Raw genomic sequence first — 22,991 nt, forward strand, 5'->3', positions numbered from 1 at the left:
TCTCATTTGGACCACACCACAGGAAAACAATAGTGATTGGATATCCACCGTTAAAATCCTCCTAAGGTCCAATTTAGTGTTTATTTGACATCCAATCTGTCTATTAGGTCATACAAACCCAAATGGTTGGAAAAAAAAAAAAGGATTAGCTTGATCCAAAACTTTTATGGCCCAAAGAGTTTTTAATTGTAAACGTTCATCCAACAGTCTCCTGTAATGCGCTCAACTTGAGAGTGGGGTATATCTAATTTTTGGTCTCATACCATAAATGATCTAGAAAAATAGATGGACGGTATGGATGAAACACATACATCATGGTGGGGCCCACAGAGCACCGGCCACCACACATTGGCTGGTGGCGGGGGAGTAGCCAATCCGTTTCCGCGAAGGCCTACCAATCACACGTGTGCCACTCTATTAAGAGTGCAGACCGCCAGAAACGTAATCATATTCCCGCGAGTAGCTTTTACAAGGCTTTTAATATGAGATTATTAAAATAATCCAGTTTTTAATTATTATTTCCGATTTTTATAATAATTTCTCCCTCATTTCAAGCTTCCTTGTCGGAAGACGCGATACCATCTGAAACCCTAGACCTCTGCAAATCACGTCTCTCACCCTCAGTGGCAGAACCGTAAATACCACCTCCCGAGATCCTTTCCTTCTATAAAACCCCACCCTTTCTTCTACATTTTTTTCTGGAAAATCTACTGCTCTGATACTTCAGTGGCAGTAGCGTAAATATCACCTCCTCCGATTCCTTCCTTCGATCTCACTCTTACCCGTAAAAGCCGTGGATTCTCCCTCTTTTCTGCAATTACAGCTGATTTAATGGAGGAAACGTAGTTGCGGAAGCTCCTTCGGTCTTCTTCTTGCATTGCATTGATACGGGTCCCAGCTCTTTCCCGCTTCCTGCAGTTTCAGATGCTTTCGTGGCGGTGATGTGAAAGAACCGGTAAAAAACCTAGATTTGTTGTATTTTTCTGCGTTTTCAGTTTCATTGCTCGATTTTGCTGTAGTAACCCTAGCTTTTTTTTGAGAAACCCGAGTTTTCCTGGCAATGCATTGGTAAAGTTCTGAGCTTTTTTCCTTTTTCGTGGTTTTCGAGGCAGCAACGTTAAAATCCAGTAAAAACACTCAGATTTCTCTCGATTTACGGCGGTCTCAGATCCTTCGTGGTGGAACCTTTCGATCGAAGCTTTGGCAACTTATTTCTCTCGTTATGTGGTATAAAATCTACTTTAACTCGAATTTTCAGCTGTTTCGATTTGGTGTAGCACTACAAACCCTGGATTTCTGTGCTTTTCTGCAGTTTGTGCTTTGTAAATGGCCGAGATTTCAAATCGGACAGCATTGCGAGCTTCTTTGCGTGATTTCTACATAGTTTTGTTTTGTTTTTGTGTTTTGAAATTTCAGCAGTCTGATCTGCAGAAGCTGATTTTTGCGAGTGCAGCAATAAAATCCCTAAAATTTTGTTGTTTGTTGCTACTCATTGTATCTAATAGCAGAAAAGTAAATCTCTGTCGATTGTACCTGGAAAACCGCTGACCTGATTGTGATTCCTGAAGTTTTGGATTCTTTGCTTCTGTCTTCTTTGATTTTTTTAGATGTTTGAAAACAAGATCTGATCTTGCACTTTTTACTTCTTGTTCTTCTTCCAATTCGGGAGCATTTCTTGTCAATTCTTCAAATTCAGTAATTTTAAAGGTTTCTCTTCATCTTCTGCTGTTCAATGATTCCTGCTATTCTTCTGTGATATATATATATATATATATTTTTTTTTTTCTTTCCCTTTTTCTTTTTCTAGTGCTTATAGATTGTCAGTTTCTTACTTTCTTTAACTTGGGAAGTCGAGTATTGTTACCCATTTCTGTTTCTCTTCTATGGAACTTACAGTTGGAGAATCCAAAGTGACAAATCTTGGATATTACTGAAGTAGCCATCGGAACCATGAGAATGATGGTGAAGGTTTTCTGTTTCACGGTTCTGGCGTTTTTAGGGGTTCTGATATCTGGAAATGGGGATATTTACATTGTTACCATGCAAGGAGAGCCTGTGGTGAGATACAGAGGTGGCATTGACGGGTATGCTGCCACCTTCTCTGATTCAGAAGAAAAGATTGATTTTACCAGGTATGTATATATAAAAAAAAAACTGCTTTGTGTCATGAGGATTACTTTTGGAAGGTCTCTGGAAAATATGGTTATATATCATGTAATTAGGTGGATTAACATTTTTGCAAAGAGAAATGTTTGCATTCAGGCATTCTGTGTGAACTTCCACATACAGCCCCATCTTTACACTACGTACGTGTCACTTTAGTTGAACATCTGACCATGGACTATGTGTGCCATACAATGAAGATCACTGGGGGTGAGAGTCATGCTTGTCCAGCCGTAGGATTGACCATGCTGCCTAATCAATGGAGAGCCAATGGCTCAAAGGATGTGTGGCCCATCTAATGACTGGATTGGCCCGATTCTCGTGGCAGGCACACTTCATGTCATGACCCCTCTTTTGAATAGCTCGAATGTCCTGTATGTATGACACATTGGCATGTGGTCGTTTCTATTTTGTAAAACCCATAAGAATTCTTGTTTCATTAACACAATTAAGGATTACCGATACCTATTCTATTTGCAGAATGAAGATCTCGAATTGTTTTTTTTTTAAAATATCAGTTATTGTTTTCTTGTTGGAAACAACTGACTTCATCAATAATGGATAACCAATTACCTCTTAAATCATGCACATCTTGGTGACTCTTTTTTTTTTTTTTTTGTTGACTGATCATGGCACTTCATATTTGGATGAAAGGACCCTACAGAATTCTGTGTAATCATAAGTCAGTTTTATCTTATTTTCATTGACCAGTGATTTGGCTTTAGCATCAGAATTTTGCTAAAGCCCATGTGCACTGTTTTGCATACGCACCAATGCACATGAGGGTGACATCTGACTGTGAATCAGGTGGCTCGTATGGTGCCGAGGACCTGGTCCAAAATCAGCCCAGTCCACTCATCATATGCACAATTGAGATGTACGTCATTTATAGCAGTTTGGCCTGATCCTTCAAAATAAAAATAAAAATAGCTGGTTGGAATGTGTGCTCATGTGCAAAGATTTATGTGGGCTTAGCAAAGGTCTTACTCTTATACGATTTCTTCTTTTCTGGAGATGTAAAAATCTGAACTGATGCCCCTTTCTTTCATTTGATATACGGACCACACAACCTGTTCTCCCTATTACCACTGGCTACCATTAACATATTATATCCACCTTCACTGCCACACATTTATACCTTTCATGTTAATACAATCCGTGTTCTAAGATCCCAACTGAGCGGATGGTTGAACTACCACAAAATGGGTAGAGGTCTGGTACAATATGTAAATAAGTTCTTTTTATTTATCAAATGTAAACTATTTTATTTGCTTATTTGGATTGAAACTTCCCGGTCACTTCCCCTTCCTGACTCTTTTAATAACCACTTCTTGCTCTTGAGTTCTCTTTTTCTCCCACTGTTGCTTTACGCAGCAAGTGCAGCCCAAGGCCTGAATTTTAGGCTTGAGAGGGCAATCTTCTTGCTAGTGCATTGGGCATGACAGACTCTGATCCAAAGGCCTGCATTTGAGATCAAATGATGGTGCTATGGTTGGGTTAACATTCGATAACAGTGAATGACAGTAGTATTCATTTTTCAGGAATTAATTAGAATAGTTTACAAACCGTAGAAGTGGATTAATGGTCCACAATATCGTATTTTTTACTCATTGTTTTTTTTTTTTTTTTTTTTCTTGGGACCTGGCAGCGAATCAGTAATATCCTATTCCCATCACCTTGAGAAACAACATGATGCTTTTCTTGAAGCTCTGTTTGAAAAAGGAACCTACAAGAAGCTCTACAGCTATCGCTATCTTATCAACGGATTTGCCATACATACGTCCCCAGAACAGGTAATGACGTTTTTCTTATTCTGGTCTTTGGGAATGGGCCCTCACTGCATTGCATCTCTTCACCTCTATTGCAATCCCGAATCTTTTGGTAGGCAGAAGCCCTTAGAAGCATCCCCAGGGTGAAACATGTGGAGAAAGATATGAAGGTCAAGAGACTAACAACACACACACCGCAATTTTTGGGGCTTCCCACAGGAGTGTGGCCAACGGGTGGTGGCTTTGACAGGGCAGGAGAAGACATTGTGATTGGTTTTGTGGACTCAGGAATATACCCGCAACACCCGAGCTTCTCAACCCACAATTCTGCACCATATGGGCCTGTTCCTGGTTACAAAGGAAAGTGTGAAGTTGATCCAGACACTAAGAGGGATTTCTGTAATGGGAAGATAGTTGGAGCCCAACATTTTGCAGCTGCTGCAATTGCGGCTGGACAATTTAATCCATCAGTTGATTATGCATCACCTTTCGATGGTGATGGGCACGGAAGGTCATTATACTAACACCTTTCTTCCAAGTAAATTTATGTAAATGTCTATCCTCTTTCTCTCAAGGAATAGTATCTGCATGTGTGTGGAATGATGTGAAGATAGGAAGTAGTAAAAAGTTGGGTATTTCATTTATCAAACACATCACAGGCAGCTGCTGCTGTGACATTTGAAAGGCTTTAATTTAAAATCATTTTCGTTTCGTCTCCTGCCTGTTATGCTCAGATTTGTCCCCAGTCCATGCCAATGCTACCTTAGTTGTTTTTTAGAGGATAAGGAAGTAGGGCCTTCACCACTTCTATGAATTTATAGATATATGTTGATCATTTAATAAATTTTGCCCATATTTAAAAATTAGTAAAATGCTCATTGATGATTGAAGGATAATTCATTTACCCACTTCCAAGAACTCAGGGGTGTTTTGGTCATCATGATAAGTGTTAGGCTGAAAAAAGTTCCATTATCAAATGTTTATCCTGTTGCTTGAATGTGATAAAATTATTCTCTATTGATAAGTTGAATAGGGGATTCTGTTTTACTGCTAGATGCTTGATGTAAATGTCTATCGTTACTCATTGATGTTGATTACCAATGATTACCCATTTAAGGATTTGCAGAGCCCAGAAAGATTAAAAGTTCTTGAGTCTCCATAAAAAGGGAACAAGTTTCATATTTATGCTACATCAGTACTTTTCTGGTTTGCCCAGTTTTCCCCTCTCGAATTTGACCAATATTTTTCCTTTTTTGTTCTGATTATGATCATATTTCTACATTTATGTTAGTAATAATAATAATAGAAAAGACAGGCAACTACTTTTGTCAAAGAATGCAGCATTGTTACAAAAATAATGGTTGATTCTTGTGATTGTTTTTTTTCTCCAACTGGAAACTTGAGAAATTTATTAAAACCAAACAAAAGCGGTGTAGAAGAGGAGACAGCACATAAAAAGAGGACGAATGAAAGATAATACCACAGAACCCACACCCCCTATCAACAAAGGATTACAGAATACAATCCCAAGAACATATTAAGTTTTCCCTATTAGATCCCTTGAACAGGTTGATCCCAAAGCCCAATGGATGACATTCATTTTCACAATTAATGATAAAAGTAATTATGTAGTAGTGCTTATGAAAAGCCACAGTAGTTCCAATTTGGAAGTGGTTCATTCCAGTAATTTTTTTGAGAAATTACTAATTTGGTACTTCTGGAAATTTGTTGTTGATCTTCGGCATTCCTGATATCCTAGTTTTCTGTCCCTGTTGTTTGTCATTTTTATTCATTATGTTGTTATTTTTGACATTGGTTACCAATTTACCAGTCACACGGCAGCAATTGCAGCTGGGAATAATGGAATTCCTGTGAAAATGCATGGATATGAATTTGGCAAAGCAAGTGGGATGGCTCCTCGTGCAAGGTAAGGAGATTTAACCTGATTTCCATAACTTTTTGGCCATAATCAACAAATTGTACCAATACCATCCTGTATGTCTGCTTTTCAGGATTGCGGTTTACAAGGCCCTGTATAGGCTCTTTGGAGGATTTGTAACAGATGTAGTGGCTGCCATTGAGCAGGTTTGAGAATGACGTATGACAGTAAATGATTGGAGATTTTCCCATCGTATTTAGTTCCTAATATACAAGCCGTTCCATTAGAATTTTGATAAAAGATCAAGTAACACCCTAACTTTAAAAATTGTCATGTCTTATAAAATTGCATAATTTTGATAATGAACCAGAGGAGGAATTCTATGGATCTTGAGGAGCGTATATATGCCTATGCCTTGAGGCAAGTGGTTCCCACAGCTCAGTGATCCAAACCATTGATCCATTGGGACACGACGTGACCATGCCATAAAAGCCCCTGACATTAGGAGCTCTTAGTCATTGAATAATTGGTCCTGTTTCTGTCAAATGTGAACTGTCTGTATTTCTCAATTGCTGGATCTGTTTTTTTTGGGAAATCCCCATACACATTGGGGTCCAACAGCAACAGTGTGGATAACTGATCTGTGGGCTTAACTTGTCCAGACTCAAGGATCAAGGATTCTGCGCAAATCCTTCCGGATCATGGTTCATATAATTCCTCTGGACTAGAACTTCTCATATAAAAAGTAAATCTTCTAAAGAGATTAATTATGCGAATGTTAGTAGGTTTGTCAAGAGATTTGTTTCCACTGTTATCTTTTGCTCAGGAGAATCCAGCTATCTTATTAGTGTTAAATTTGTAATTTTTCTAGGAAAAAAAATAGTTACTATTATGCATGCATTCACTATTGGCTCTCTGACTGACCAAAAGTATAGTTTTGTTTTTGGACTTCGACTTTCTGCGTCAAAAGGTAAAATTAGTTGACAGCTGCCTGGTCATATCCAGAGTGCGTATTACTCCATTTTTTGGTTCAGAGATGCTCAGTAATTCTTGATCTAGTACAGCACCATTTATCGTTAATTTTTGTTGTTCGCGCTGGTACCGTGAGGGTACAGGGGGTCGAGTGCTTGTGAATGTGAGGTTTTTTGGTGTTAGGTTCTGCAATTGAAACTGTTAACTAGAGGGTGGATTTGAACAGAAAAATTCAAAGTGCTATTTCCACCAAAGATTCCAAGCAGTAAGGCTACTATATCAGCTACCCAAGCTAAACCTTGTTTGCCACAAGGATAGAAGCTGGCTCTAGCAATTTTAATGATAGAGTAGAAAACAATGATAAACTGCTGCTAACAGCATGCAGCTTGATCCAACTCATGGACTGGCTCTGACTAATGTACTAACAGAGAGCTCTGTGGAAAAGATAGGCAGAGACAGGCCAGCTGCGAACGCTCTCCCGCACAAGTACATGTGGAATGCCCTCACTTTTTTGGCTTTTTCCGTCTGTTAGTTCTGGTTCTGGTTGGATCTAAATGTAGGGTTGACTCAGAGGTAAAAGTGTGTTTGATTTGGAGTCACCACTAGCCAAATGAAGCTTGGAATCTATGGCTGATTAGAAACCGTAGAATCGTTTAAAGGTCAGGGAATTGTAAAATTTTCTGACTCAAGTAACTTCTGCGGTTGGTCTGCGACTGTAGATTCTGAGTAAGGGCCTTAGTTACGAAAAAGGAAGAGGTTGGGTACCCTTTTCTACCCGTGTAATGCACGACAAGGTGTACCAAATCAATTACGTATCGGCCGTAATAACCAAAATGTAACGGTAATGGCCGAGTCTGTTACGTGATAGAGGGGTAGAAACGGTGACCCCTCAGTTTTTGGCTCGGATTGGTCGTTACGGAGGGCCGTAACGACCGTTATTGCCCCGTAACGGTAAGAGTGTAATGGTAAAAAACAACCTTCTTCTTTTTTTTTTTTTTTTTAAGTTGTGTTTTTTCTAATTTTTTGGCACTTTCCTCCAAATTCTTTCCTAAACCATTCTACTGCAAATTCTGACCACTCTTAGCTTGCATTTGAGGATAAAAAAAAAGTTATTTTAAGGATTTTGTTGAATTGAAGCTCCGTGGGCTATTTTTTGGAAAATTTCAAAAATAAGTGTGTGTGTGTGTGTGTGTGTGTGTATATATATATATAGAGAGAGAGAGAGAGAGAGAGAGAGAGAGAGAGAGAGAGAGAGAGAGAGAATATTTGTCGTTATGGTTGAATATGATGCATTATTCAAATTAGAACATATGAATGTGCATTTTATAGATTATGTAACTGATTTTCTATTTTTATTTTTATTTTTGAACTATTTTCAGTCAATTTTTAAAAATTAGCAAACACCTACACATGAGATATTTTGGCATTAAATTCATTCTAATATATCTATCATTAGCATTAGATAGTTAGAAAATTAAATTTATGAGTTTTGTAGTCAATTCTAGGCTGTTAGGTTCATAAATTCATCAAACCACCCAATACAACTTTCTCATCAAAGAGTGGACCATTACATCACCATAAACACGTTCAAAATTATAAAAGAATGCACATTTGGAATATTTAGAATTTTCTGAATTTAATGGATTTTTTTTTTCTAATTTTTTTTTAGAACATTTAAAAAAATAAAATAAAATCATTACAAGGGACGTATCGTCCGTTATGGGTCCGTAATGGCCGATACAACCTGTTACCGTATCAGTAACGGTGAGCACCGTTACACCCACTGTTACCGCAACGGTACACCTCGGCACACAGTCTCTACTTTACAAGATGTTATGGGTTTTTTGAGAATTAAAGATTTTATGGTTTTTAGGGGGATTTAGAGGAATTTTGGCGTCACTGTGTCTAGTCGTGCTTCGTGTAGTATAAGACTCTGAGAAGGTGAAAAGAGAAAATAAATGGCACCTACCCTTACTACGTAGGGTTAGACCCCAGGTAGGCAACAAGAAAATAAATGGAACTTAGCCTTACTTCACAGGGTTTAAGACGCTAGGTTGGTAGGCAAAATGAAAAAAAGAAATAAAGAAAGAATAGATATGAGAGGATTGCATAAATAAAGTAAAAAGGTGCGTGTGTTGCTGTTGGTGTGTTTAGAACGTGTGGATTGGAATGCAAGTTGATTTGAGATGTGAGAAGGAAAATGGGAGACCTGACACCTTTTTTTGCAAAAGGGATAATCGAATATCCCCGATTCCAACCTAGTCTTTTGACTTCAGTATCTTCTTCGGCTTTGAATATTTGTGCTTTTAGTTGGGCAGAGTAACGGCACAGTCAGGCTCTCGAGGGGGGCAGAGGAACGGGGAAGATTTAGCATGTGTAGCTTTAAGTGGATGACGCGCTGACTTTGGCTTGACTCAGCGTGATCGTGGCCGGCCCTGGGGCTTCTCCAGCAGTTTTTTTACCTTCCCGCGGCCCTTTGCTCTCAGCTCTTTGTTCTCCTCCCCCTTGTTTTGTTTACAGTGAACCCCCTTTAAATAGGCTGGTGAAAAAATAATAATGGCCCTTTGAGGGCCTTGCCTTCGAGGGCCTTGTGCAAGTGTTTGATACCCTGCCAACCACCCTGCAAAAGCAAGCTGGGAGGTGGTGCAAATGCGAGTAGACCTAGAAATTGCCCATGCTGGACCGTTATTGCGCAGAAACGATCATTACAGGACCATTATAACGCAGAAACAGTCAATGCAGGGCCTTTTTTAGAAAAGTTAATTTTTCAAAATGCAATGCCGCATCGATGGTGTTTGGCATTATGGTGCTTCCTCGCTCACCCTGGTGCCTTTCTGCTTCGGAGATGGCCGGTCTGGTTCGATGGTTGTCTCCGGAAGCCACCCTGAGCTGTACAGGTACTTTTGATTGAAGCTTAACTGAGGTTGAAGAATAGTGTTAATCCTTAATAGGGTGGGGTGTCTACACAAGCTGACTTCATGTCTAGATCTCTTGGAAAGTCCTCTAATTTATTATTATCATTATTTGAATCTCAAAGCACTCTTGGCAGACATAGTATTGTACTATATCTCAATTCTTCCAAATGAGGCCTTTAATATAGGTGTTTGGTGAGAAGTCAACACAATATTCTCAGAGACATCTCTGCTGGACCAATCTATTGGAATATGCTGGATTGGACAAATGAAAAGAAGCCATGTTATAGTGTAGATTAGATGAGATCCTCGAGGGTGTAGGCTCTAATCAGATCTCGAATTGGCTAATAATGGGAGGTGCCATGTTGGTGAGGGATAACTTTCTGGACATTATCTTGACAGTTGACAGGCGCTTCGTGATTCTGCTAATTAGCCCTTTGCTAATTAGCTTACATGGCAAGCTGAAGTTGTTGCTGGAAATGCTCAGTCCGGAATGAGACCCTTCAGTAAATTAACGTTCATGGCAGACTCAAGCTCATCATCATCATCATCTAAGCCTTCTTCCAACTGATTGGGGTCATCTACATTAATCATGGTCTGCCATACCACTCTATCAAGGACATGGCAGGCTCAATTTGTTGCTAGAAATGCTCAGTCCGGACTAACATTCAGCAAGAGACATCAGACTCCTCCACAGTTAAGTCAGCTCTATCTTCAGCCCTCGGAGCTGATATCTTGAGAAATCCTCTCGAATTGTGCTTGATCAAAGGTTGTGAGCCTCATCAACTAATGAAGTTTCACAGATGGCTCGAAATCCTGCAAGAAATGCTGCGTCCAAAATGAGCGTCTTTGAAATCCCAACAGCTACATGCTGTGGGCGTGTACAGCCCTCGGCGCTGCTATCTTGGTCTATATGATTGTTCCTCAGAATTGAGAGCCTTTGGCCAGCGTCTTTCGTCTACCACATGCCATATGCCTCAGATTAAGCCTCAAACTTACTTTTCCCAGAATTTTTTGTGAATTAAGATTTTCAAGAAAATCTCGATGGCACACTTTCTTCAAGTCTGATTCTTTTCCTTCAGAATTCTTCTAAAAAATTACTCTCGTTAATTATGCTCTAAAATTTCAGGCTATGTCATTCATTTTGAAGATTGTTGTAGGAATTGAGAATCCTCTGAATTCAAATGATCCTTTTTCTTCAATCTTAACTCATGCATTGAAGGTCAACTTGTCAAATGGTTTATTGAATATTAGAAACAGAAACTCTCCAATGAATAATGCCTCAAAAAAAAAAAAAAAAAAAAAAAAAACCCTGCAGTGAATGACCAGTGGAAGTTTGCTTTCTTGCCAATCAAATAGATTTTCGGTTTTGCTGATTATTGTGGGTGGATTGTTTTAGTAAGGATTTTCATATGCCTCAATTTTTGTAAACAGGCTGTTCAAGATGGTGTGGATATTCTCAATCTCTCAGTAGGGGCAAACAGTCCACCAACAACTACCAGGACCTCCTTTTTAAACCCTTTTGATGCCGCGCTTCTTTCGGCTGTGAAAGCAGGAGTATTTGTTGCACAGGCAGCTGGGAATGGAGGTCCATTCCCGAAAACCTTGGTCTCTTACAGTCCATGGATAGCAACTGTTGCTGCTGCAGTCGATGATCGCAGATACAAGAACCATATAACCTTGGGAAATGGGAAAATCTTACCTGGGATTGGCTTGGCACGTAAGTATATATGCCGCTTTGTTTGATCCATTTTTAAAACAGTTATATTCGGCAGGTATTGGGAGGAGACATTGCCCCATGGATAATTTCTGCTTGCCAATGTGATATAGATGTTCTTTTCATCAGGACATCATCTTAGCACTAAGACCAGGTAGTTGATTTGTTCATGAGAGGCACAGAATCAGATCAGTTGAAACTGAGTTGACTTGGATGAGTCGCCTCAAGTTTCCACGATCACCATTCTAAGGCAGCAAGCCCCCCAAAACATCTATATTTTTGAACCCGTAGGAATGAGTCATAGTGGTTTTGGTCCTTGGGCAAGTTGCACTCTGAAATTGAGTTTTGATTCCCGATAGGATGTGAGGAATTTTTCGTTTTTAACATTTTCATTTTACAAGATAAACTGGCCATGATGTAATCACTCCTGCTCCATTTGAGAAATACTGAGGTTCCGGATCAATAACAGAAATGTCTGATTGCCTATGTATTTTTTATTCTTTATAATTCTTGTAACATGTCTTGTGCACATTGTAGTTGAAAGTTTTCTATCTCAGATTTAACGGAGGTTTGCTAGCACACGCCCTCTTCACACCACCTTGATTGTGGCACACGTGTGAACAGCTGAGCCATGCATGGCAGACTCCGCCATTCAACTGACCTAAGCGCGAAAACGGGCCAGTGAACTCATTCAGTGGGCCACCCTGTACGAAAGAAATTGAGTCTTACACAAACTTACCAGTGGTCCATTTTCAATGTGCATGTGGGGACTTCCTAATGAGTTGACTGGCCTCATTTTTGTACCAGGTCAGCTACATTGAGTGGCCCACCTTATGCATGGCTCAGATTTCACAGGCATTGCCAGGTTTGCATGTGTGCTGTGTGTAATGGTGCAAGCGGGTCTAGCAAACCTTGCTTTAGTTTTGGATGTCTGCGATCAATTTTTATTTAACTGTCATTGTTCTGCACATTTTCATGAGTAGGATCATTTTTCAGTAATCTCCATTTGACAACTAGGATTTTTTTACTATGCTATCTTTCCAAGAATGCCTCTCTTTCTGAGTTGAAGTGTGCTGGCTTATTGCAGCATCAACACATTCAAATCGAACATTCAACCTGGTTGCAGCAAGTGACATAATGCTGGATTCCTCCGATGTGAAATACAGCCCTTACGATTGCCAGACGCCGGAAGTTCTAAACAAGAATAAGGTGGAGGGAAACATTCTCCTTTGTGGGTATTCCTTCAATTTCATCGTGGGCAGTGCATCAATGAAGAGAGTCTCCGAAACAGCTAAAAGTCTGGGTGCAGTTGGCTTTGTTCTTGCTGTGGAGAATGCTTCCCCTGGAACGAAATTCGATCCCGTTCCTGTTGGTATTCCTGGGATTCTCATTACAGACGTCAGCAAATCACTGGTAATCCATAGGCAAACAAACCTATTGTCTCTTTCTAGACACACAAACACAAACACATTACAAAAAACTATTCAATTTAGATAGCTGCTTCACCCTGTTAGAAAAAAAAAAAAAGTTTTTTCCGCAGTACATGAAAGAAATGCCATTGTTGATAGGGCATGATCTTTGAATCCATTTAATTTTCCCCCAAGCGATCACCCTATGGAATTGCAACAATGCAACTCATTTTCTAGCATTTTGGTTTGCGGTGAGGACTACGTATTATTTTATTTTGTTGAAGAACGATGTGTGATCTAAGATAAATGACACCACTAATTTTCTAGTGATTTGCCAAAGGCCTGAAAAAAGGGGAAAAAAAAAAAGGAAAAAAGGAAATAGGCTATATTATTTTTTTTAAAAAATGCCATATTTCATTTTCATGAAATATCGCAGGCATTGTCCTGCAAGATTTCTTATCTTGCACTAGATTACTGCATCATGATACAACTCGAAAATTAGAAGTGCCAAGGCAGTTTGTGTTAGACAGCTTGAAGGGGAGATTTGATGCATGTGCCAAAACATATGAGGCATGTGAGATCAAGGCCATTCATCAGGTGAGTTCCACTGTGAACACTCCATGGTGAGGATCATGCTGGTCATCTCAGCAGGTGGGCCACATCTTTATGTTGAATATAGACCATTGGCATTTTTCCTAGCCATCCATTTTCTTGTGCATATTACCCATGAGAGTGGACTTGTCTGATTGTTGGGCTAGACAGGGTGTCTGTGGGCCAGCTGATGAATGGTATGGACCTCACATGTGTGTCCAGTTCAAATCACCTCCGGGTGAATTGCCCCAGTTTGCCATAACAGATCACATTTTCCATTTTAGTTGCCGTTGGTTGCCAATGATATGATTCTGAGCAATTTGTTCCCTTGGTTGTGCATCTGTTATTGTAGGAACTTATAGATTATTACAACAGCTCAACTACAAGAGATTGGGCTGGGCGGGTGACAGGTTTCAAAGCAACAGGAAGCATTGGTGATGGTTTGACACCTGTTCTCCATAGGTCAGCACCCCAGGTAGCCTTATTTTCTTCCCGAGGACCTGATATAAAAGATTTCAGCTATCAAGATGCTGACATCCTCAAACCAGACATTCTCGCTCCCGGTTCTCTTATTTGGGCAGCCTGGGCACCAAATGGAACAGATGAGGCCAACTACATAGGTAATTGTCTTGGTAATTACATTGCCCACACTATTGATCTTCAAGTACTCTCTCTATAATTTTATTCGCTATGAATATGACACGCCAATCGTTCTGATTCGCATGATCATGCCCACTTAATTGCATTTTGCGGGACCCCCTCTTCTATCAAAGTGGGCAACTGCATTCTGTCATATTGCAAGTTCACTTCTATTGTTCTTTAGAAATAATGTCAGCGCACCTCTCTCCAGCTCATTAGTAGAGCTGGTAGTGACAGTGTCAGTGTGAGTGATCCAGGTTCCGGTCCCTGGTCTTATTGTGTTAACCTTGCCACCTTGGGCATATCCAAGGTACATTTAAAAAAAAAAAAAGAGTAGAAAAGGTTTTTAAAAAAAAAGAGGAGTCAAGTGCACTTGAAAACGAAGTGTGTGTTTGTTTCATATTTATTATTGTTGCATGAGTTGTGTATTTTTCGTACTTGGAGATGCTTTGGGTCCTACAACTTATTTTGTACCTGAACACTAAGGGCCCATTTGGATGCTATCCGATAAGTAACTTTTTTAACATACGCAAGTCAATAAGTTGCTTTTTGGACTTAAGTTTGGTAAGTATTACAGTAAAAGTAACTTTTGTGATGAAAGTTACTTATTTCCACCAGTCTTTTTTTTTTTGGTTGCTTTTCAACTTTTTACTGTTCTACTTATTTATTTTTCATCCCTCCATGTGATGTGATGGATGATCTATATTATGCATCAAAGATGGGTCCAGATGATGAATGACCCATATAACGTGGGCCCACATAATAGATGGTCTGCATCAAAGGTCAACCTCTATCGATAAATGGCTCACATCCAAAGTGCGCCCCTAATGATTCATCATTAAAAATAAGAGGTTTTCTAAACCACATTGTGTGGAATCCTATCCATCCACACACAAGCACACAATGTTACACGCCTAAGATCTCAATTTTCCTACAGGTGGCCCACTGTTCAGATAATTTGGTGCGGACAGGCTGTTTCACCTGTCAGGTTGGCCACTGTAGAAAACAAAGTCATAGCTACAAATTCCTTTCAGTTTGCACACCACAGTGAGAGAAAATGTAAATAGTGGCCCACTAGATGGAAAACCCAGATCTTAAAAATGCGTGGGCACGTTAGAAAATAATGACTGCTGGACCATGTTCTATGCAAGTGTGGCCAACCCAATGAGTGGACAAAGGCTCACGTGGGGCCACCTGATGATGCACCCTCGTCGTTAGAACTACGGAACTCTCGGAGATGGGGGATCGTCTACAACATTTGTTTTACCACCCAAGCTATGTGGGGTCCACCATATCCACTCCTCTTTCGGGTGATAACCATCATCTGAACCATGAGTAAAAGACCTTGAAAAGTTTGTGGGCCCCACCAATGGAAAATTTGTAAAATTACTTCTAAAACCATAAAGTTCAAAGAGTGGTCTACATGGGTTTTCTGATCATGCTGATTTTTGTATTCTCTGTCCCGGTGACGTAACTGATTTACAGGTTTTAAGAAAAATACAGGGCTTGCCAGCCCAATACAAAAACCTATTGCCGGCACCCCATCCTCCGTTGTTCCATGTGGTGTGGCCCATCTGAGTGGTAGATCTAGCTGGCCCAATGGTCTACCAGCTGGGAGATATGGGTGGTCCACATCAAAAGTGGGCCCCATATGCTGGATGGCCCATATTAATGTGGGCCCACACAATAGATGGTCTACATCCAAGGTCAGCCCCTAATGATAAATGGCTTACATATAAAGTGGGCCTGTATGATGTATGTTCCACTTCAGGAAACCAAACATACTTTTCTACTATTTGGTTGATGAATGATGAGCATGTTGTTTACCAAACAAACTTATTGGCTGATTAAGTAAAAGTCAAGATAAGCTACTTAATTGTTGCCTATAGTCACAAGAAGAAGAAGAAGAAGAGGAGAGAGAGAGAAGAAAACAGCTTAATCTTGTTGCCTACCTGAAAAAAGAAAAAAAGGAAAAGAAAAAGAAAAGAAAAATAAGGGAATTTTTGTTCACTCCCAACCTGTTTGCTAGATGCGACACCCTCCTAGTTGTACTTTTGTATTGCCAAAAGTAGAAAAGGAAAGGCATATATATGTTCAAACAGGTGGGGGTAAATTGTGGCCATCCTGAAAGAGAAGTAAGGTTGTTCATGGATGCAATATTAAATGGAATTGCAATTATTTGTTTAATATAGTGATTGTAATTACTTCCCTCAGGTTTGTAGCGATGGATGTGGCTCCACATTGCAACTGCATTACATTCAAGTTGGACTCGGAATGAATGCTACTGCAATTTGAGGGCTTCTCCCTTACTCTGTATGCTAGGAAACGCCATTATAATTGGGACGATTTTGTTTGAACTGAATATTTGAAATTTAATTCAGTTGTGCATCCAAACACAGCCAATTGTAGTTGCATGCGTATTCGACTTCGTGTGCTATTAATTCCTCTCTTTCTCTCATGAGCAGGTGAAGGATTTGCTATGATATCAGGAACTAGCATGGCAGCACCACATATATCAGGGATCGCGGCCCTTATAAAGCAGAAGCACCCTAATTGGAGCCCAGCTGCCATCAAATCAGCTTTGATGACAACTGCATCAACGTTAGATCGTGCAGGCCAGCCACTTCAGGCTCAGCAATATTCTGGAACAGAAACAATGAAATTTGTAAAGGGTACACCGTTTGATTATGGGAGTGGGGCTGTCAATCCAAGGGCTGCGCTTGATCCCGGACTCATCTTTGATGCAGGTATTTTGTTTCTTTCAAGAAGTACTTGCAAATGAGACATTGGCTGCATGTGGGACTGTTGGAGTGTTCTTCTTCCCACATGAGCCAATGCAGCAGTCATCTTTGAAATCCAGGCCATCCATCAGGTGGCTCCACTGTGTTGTGGCCTGAAAACCAGGTCAGATGGGCCATCAGGTAGGCCCCATTTATGAAGAGAATGGGCAGTTGGAATTAACTGACCAAGATCCATGTTTGCCATACACGCAGCCACACTGATTACCTGGTTTTCAGGCCATGGCCCACACACCGTCAGGCTGTTGCATGCACTTGCCTCGTTGGCATGTCTAGAGATCCTATTCTCATGAGCGGCCCTAGCAAGGCTCTCTGGAGAAACACAAAAGCCTGCTATTCCTTAACTGCTATTTACTGGTAAACTCTTCTTTTAACAGGTTATGAAGATTATATCAGTTTCCTGTGTTCAACACCCGGCATTGATCACCACGAAATCTCTAACTTCACAAACTCGGCCTGCAACTCTAGCAGCAGCCACCCGGCCAATCTCAACAGCCCGTCGATTGCCGTCTCTCGCCTGGTGGGAACCCAGACCATAACACGCACGGTAACAAATGTTGCCGAGACAGAGACCTATGTCATCACGACCAGGATGTCGCCTGAGATTGCATTAGAGGTCAACCCTCCAGCGATGACACTCCGATCTGGCGCCTCCCAGAAATTCTCTGCAATCCTCACTGCCAGATCAGTGACCGGGACCTACAGCTTCGGTGAGATTCTGATGAAAGGCAGCAGAGGGCACAAGGTGAGAATTCCTGTGGTGGCTATGGGTTACAGTAGTTAGGTAATATATGGCCGCAGCGGCCATTTTGCGGAGGTTTCTCTATCTTCATCTCATATGGGTTATTGTGATATTCTTTGTAGCCTGGTTAATAAAAAAAAAGAACCATATAAAGATAAAGAGGAAGTATACAATGATGGGGCCGATCGACTGTACTGTTCCATGTGGCTTTTCAGGTTTGTACAGGTGGGGCCCATTGGTTAGTGATCCAAGCTGTTCAGATTATGGGCCCCACTGTTAATGTTCCATGCACCAAAAATGTCCCTTAACCTTTCAATAGGGCAACAGAGAAATTGTTAAGAAACGAAGAAAATATAGTAACAGTCCTGTTCAATTAATAAAAGGCCAAATATTCTACGGCTAGGATCTTCCATTGGCTCATCGGCCACAATGGTATAAACTCCAAGACATCAATGTCTTGGATCGCGAAACCATGGCCCCCACATGTACAAGCTGAAAGCCCCTGAACCCGCAGTACAATTGCTCATCCCGAGCATTGTGTAATTTACCTGATGAAGATATATGTATGAAATGATGTATAGAGAGAGTATCTATATATGTGAGAGAGGAAGGAGACTGCCCGTTTCCACTGATATATAAGGTTTTGCTTATGTGAATGTGAAGGTTTCTTTGTGACTGTTTTCTCCGATTCTCGCCTTAGATTGGTTTTCGTTGCTCAATGTGTGTAATGCTTGTATTAGGACTGTCAATTTGCTCTTTCCGGGGTTGGGCCATAGTCACGTGGGATATATGACCCATCTGTCCGTTTAATTAACTTTTCGTTGCCAATTGAATTGGAACCTGTAAGTTGATTATATTCTCATTTTACATCTATAATCATAAAAAATTCTCCAATCCAATGGTGAGGAACATCTGATTGTTTATCCTGTGGACGGCCTATATGCAGTGGGCCCACATAATGAAAAGTCTGTATTTGATGCATATATGCTTGCTTGAGGATGGCTTCAAGACTTGCTGATTTGATGGGCCATTCATTGGAAGGAGCATATGTAACGCCCTGGAAATCGGAGGTCGTGCATGCACTCGAATCCCGAGTTTTCGAGTATCACTTAAAACCGATTTTCATTAATATGCGTTTAATCAGGTTTAAATGCGCAGCCTGGAATTTTTCGAAACATGAAGTACAACTACACGTCACTGAAATGAAGAGATCAAGTATATGTATACAGGTCCAAAAATACATAAGGGTCGCACCAGGCGTTGCCCAACAAAATCACAAAAGAATAGTATGTTCAAAAGAATAAAGCCAAGTCTACTACTCAGTGATCCAACGTCCCATGTACTGAATCGACGAAGATCCGCTCATCAACTGGAAGTAGGAGAACTCGTCCTTCTCCTCGAGGCTTGCGTCGCTGGGCTCCTTATACTCTGCATCACCTGCATCTACGGATGAGTTTGGTTGATGTTTTAAAACACCGTTCTAGAGTGAGAGTGAGTGATTAACTCAGTGGGTGCTATTAATCTTAAGTTGTAACAGACATCAATTACATTATGAACTTAATGAAAAACAATCATCCATAAATACCTAACTAATCTTATTAATACATATGCATAATAGGTGATATGATGCATGCCCTCGCAACAACATTCCCTCGAGCGACTCCATCTAACGATCGCGTATGACCAACACTCCCTCAGAGCGACTTTGACTGTCGAGTCGTCACCCTTACTAGTGCGATGCAATGTAATCGTGTTAGCCGAGTTCATAGTTAAGTCCATTCATCCAGCAAGTTGGGAAAACTGATACACTCCACGCATTAATACCCCGAACTGGTTGCGAGGCCAAGACCCCCCAATGTGTGAGCCAACACCCCGCGATCCTTGATCCCATTGGGTTCCCCATCTCCGACTCTAAGCACATGGGGAGTGCCGAGGAAAAGGGATCGCTCGCGGTCACTACGGGGAGGCGCGTCACCCCAGCGTAGGCCGACAGCTCGGACACTGTCCCATTCCACCATACCTGGCTCACGAGGCGGTGGATCTGTTTCAATTTGGTTATCGATGGGCTACAACGGTTGTGGGGTGTTTTAGGTTACATACATATGTGAGTGAACATAGTTAACAAATAAGGTTGGTCAGCCAATAGACTAGACTACATGAGTTCAGGCAAGTACGTGGCGGAACGACATTGAGTACAAACGACCCATGTAATCTTAACTACTATCGCCCTCACACCCTCGCCTAAATCCATGGGTTTAGCCTCAGGACGGTCCTACCAACGGGGCCGCCTTCGCTCTCCTCGTATTCCTGACCAACTCAAGGGCTTGTGTGTTGATTCATAACACGCCAACTAACAGAGTTATTAACTAGCACAAACAACATGTTCTCATACTCCTCAACATACAGTTCAGAATCTCCTAGCAAGAGAGGCTAAAAATATCATGAATAAAGGTGCATGTGTATTGTGTGGGTTAGTGAGGAAGTTAAGCACTTCCTATATCTTATAGTGCCAATTTGCACAAGGATTAATAAGACATACATACTATAGGGCAATAACATGTAAAGGAAACCAAACAAGACATAAACATGAGATCATCAATTCGCACCAAATCATGCAAGAGGCAAGAACAACATCATATGAGAAAATTAACATGACATACAATTTCAAACAAACATCGAAATCCTAGGTTTCCTCTAGATTCTCTAAATACATCGTCCAAGCAATCAAAATCATTAGACTCATAGTATAATTGGTGCTAGGCCACCTAAGGATAATAGTCCGCACCTATGAATCGTTGAGAGCTCTAGGAAATGATCTAGGGTTGCCAAACTCACGGTGGATTCGTAGAGATCCTGAGTCAAATGAACTTTGCATGTTAGGATTGCATGCAACATTTAGCTCAACACAAGGGATCTCAAGGAGTTGGGTGCTCACCTCTCCAATCGGTTGGAATTCGAATTTTGAGTGGTAAGTGTGGGATCTCTTGAGGAAGAAGGAAGGAGTTGCAAGGATCGACTTCTCTTGGGCCCCACCTTCAATTACGGCCCACTTTCTCTCCCTTTTTCACTCTCCCTTCCCCTCTTCTTCCTTTCTTTTTTTCCCCTTTCTCTCTTCTCTCTTTCCTTTTTCTAGGGCAAAATCGTATGGGGAGAGGGGGTGCCCAAATGGGGCTCTTTTATAATGCCAGATTTGGTGTAAATGGCCCTAAAAGCTAGGTTTTTACTATACTAGACCTATGGGAGGGTCTTTCTAAGCTTTAGGGCCCACTATGGGGTGTACATATTGATATACACCGTAGGATAGTTAGCTCTAATGATGATTTATGTATGTATATGATCAGCCCGCCATTTGGATGTGTCGATCGACAGATATGATTAGAAGTCTATTCAACGGTCACCGATAGTCGATCGGGGCTACGACTATATGGATATGAGCAGGAAAATATCCTTACTCCACGGGTAAAGTTTGGTCGTAAACCGAAGGTCTGAATTCCTCAACTTTGCATCAGAGTGGACGACCTAATTCACTTAAGTTTCAGTTCATTCTTTTAGGGTATTTGCACTTCTCATGCAATTGTCTTTTAGCTCAAGTTGAGCGGTTCTGGATCGTACCCAGGTCCGACTCCCGCGATGAACGTCAAGCCCAGTAAGACGGATATTACTCTATAGTTTTGGAATTAGTGGCCCACTAACGAGCGATATAGAGCTTGTTCAGGAAATCGGGGCATTTCTGGAATGAATTAGGTATTGAGATTTCTCATAGGTAATGATTAGAGTTTGGATTAACTATGTTCATAGTGTGACCTATTTATAACTAGTGAAAGTGGAGATTTGGTCATTATTACTCTAAATCATCGATTTTAGGCTAAAAGAGTAACATGATTGATTTGGTCTATTATTTAAGATCTAGGCCTTATCTGACTCGGTCCCGATTAGATCTTTAATTTAATCATGATTGTCTTGATTAGTTAGCGATAGGTCGGTTAGATTTGGATCTTTTGTGAGTAAATCATGGAGCTACACCGATGTTCAAGTGATCGGGCGGATTCGTTGGCTTTCTACGGTTGATTAATTGGACTGGTACGGTTCTTTACCGGTATCACCCTTGTATAAACTAATATTGAGTGCTAATGGTCATTAAGTGATATTATAAGTTAATTACATAAAAAAATTAAGAATTTTTTGAAAATCCAAAATAGTGAAAATCTGGGATGTTACAATCTACCCCCCTTAAAAACAATTTCATCCTCGAAATTGCCTAAGGGTAATAAGTAAAGATATTATCATTTCATTTGCTTAAGTTTGGTTGGTTTCAGGTTTATATACGTTTTAGGGTATATAATAAATACACTAGCCTAGTTCATTGTGATCTACCCTCCTTAAAAGTTTTACTTTTGAGGTTTGCAAACAAATGTTAAAATTATTATTATCGTGCTAAGTGTTTGATGACAAAGTTTACCTAATGGTGGTATATTCTACTTTTTATGATTGGGGTAATACGGAAAGACAGTTGTGATAGGTTTTGATCTGATACGTTGATTGTCCGCCTGACTAGGGCAGATAACACGTTGTACCCCTTCCTAGTCCTGGTAGATCCTGGTCTTCTGCTCGGTCAAAGCAGTGAGTCCATTAGTAGTTGCCTAGGATTGAAAATTGGGTCAAGCCGCGAATACTTCACAAGTGTATACTTCCGTAATGCCGTAGTCCGATCAATCTAAATGTTTAGGGAATGACCATCATTAGAAAGTTCAAATATCTTATATATAAGGTTGTCCTTTGGGTCTTGGTCTAAGAGAGTCCTTGTTTCGATTTATGTCCAAATTGAGGGTTAATAAATCTCTCAATATGCCTATGGTCAAATATCACCCTAAAAAGTTTCTATAGGCACAAAATTTTATAGGAATTACCATTATATGCAACGACATTTTCTCTAGCTTACCTATTCTGTCTAGATATTTCTCCCTAGTAACCCAATCATAGATGCTAATTTCTGTCATTCCCTTTCCTGTAGACCATAGAGTAAGTTGCTCATGCAATTTGATTATTGAATCATTGATGATTGAAAACCAAAGAGGAAGGGAATTGGGAATCGTAATTGGAAAGAAAGGGTTGGACACTTTTAATCAAATGGTGGCATAGGTTTAATGAAGAGAAGCAACTCCTTATTAGCTAATGTTGGAAATATGTCTAAGCAGATAGGGATTGGTTTTTGTAAATGGCTTCTCAAGGAAGAGGGTTTATCATTTGGGTATAAGTAAATTATGTTCCTCATTATGAGATTTTGAAAGGGTGGAAGTACTAATGAGTGGGGGTATCCATATCTTAGTCACCATTTTGGAATGATATTTGGGCTAAGGATGATCTCATTTCGTGAGAGGAGGTGCCCACACCATGTACTTA

The 22,991-nt window shown here is 40.4% G+C and overlaps 1 protein-coding gene across 3 annotated transcripts; it reads left to right on the top strand.

Annotated features, from left to right (window-relative positions):
- Window positions 1-560: 560 nt before the first annotated feature.
- Window positions 561-18,247, top strand: LOC131217298 (subtilisin-like protease SBT2.5). 3 transcript variants are annotated; one of them, XM_058212210.1, is made up of 12 exons: window positions 561-955; window positions 1,113-1,227; window positions 1,897-2,132; window positions 3,812-3,956; window positions 4,049-4,443; window positions 5,764-5,859; window positions 5,945-6,017; window positions 11,130-11,415; window positions 12,500-12,825; window positions 13,765-14,032; window positions 16,517-16,798; window positions 17,227-18,247. In XM_058212210.1, the coding sequence occupies exons 3-12, from the start codon at window positions 1,951-1,953 to the stop codon at window positions 17,631-17,633; spliced, it is 2,460 nt and encodes an 819-aa protein (XP_058068193.1). In that variant the 5' UTR covers window positions 561-955; window positions 1,113-1,227; window positions 1,897-1,950; the 3' UTR covers window positions 17,634-18,247. The 3 variants fall into 3 exon arrangements, with proteins under 3 accessions (XP_058068193.1, XP_058068192.1, XP_058068194.1); XM_058212209.1 differs by lacking the exon at window positions 1,113-1,227; XM_058212211.1 differs by lacking the exon at window positions 561-955 and having other exon boundaries at window positions 1,109-1,227.
- Window positions 18,248-22,991: the final 4,744 nt, after the last annotated feature.

Source organism: Magnolia sinica, chromosome 10 (genome assembly GCF_029962835.1).
Source record: "Magnolia sinica isolate HGM2019 chromosome 10, MsV1, whole genome shotgun sequence".
Taxonomy (NCBI): Eukaryota; Viridiplantae; Streptophyta; class Magnoliopsida; order Magnoliales; family Magnoliaceae; genus Magnolia; species Magnolia sinica.

Coding starts and splice junctions, on each gene's coding strand:
- LOC131217298 (XM_058212210.1), top strand. CDS start 1,951: ATGAGAATGATGGTGAAGGTTTTCTGTTTCACGGTTCTGGCGTTTTTA. Junction 3,957..4,048: donor TACATACGTCCCCAGAACAG/GTAATGACGTTT, acceptor ATCTTTTGGTAG/GCAGAAGCCCTTAGAAGCAT. Junction 4,444..5,763: donor GATGGTGATGGGCACGGAAG/GTCATTATACTA, acceptor CCAATTTACCAG/TCACACGGCAGCAATTGCAG.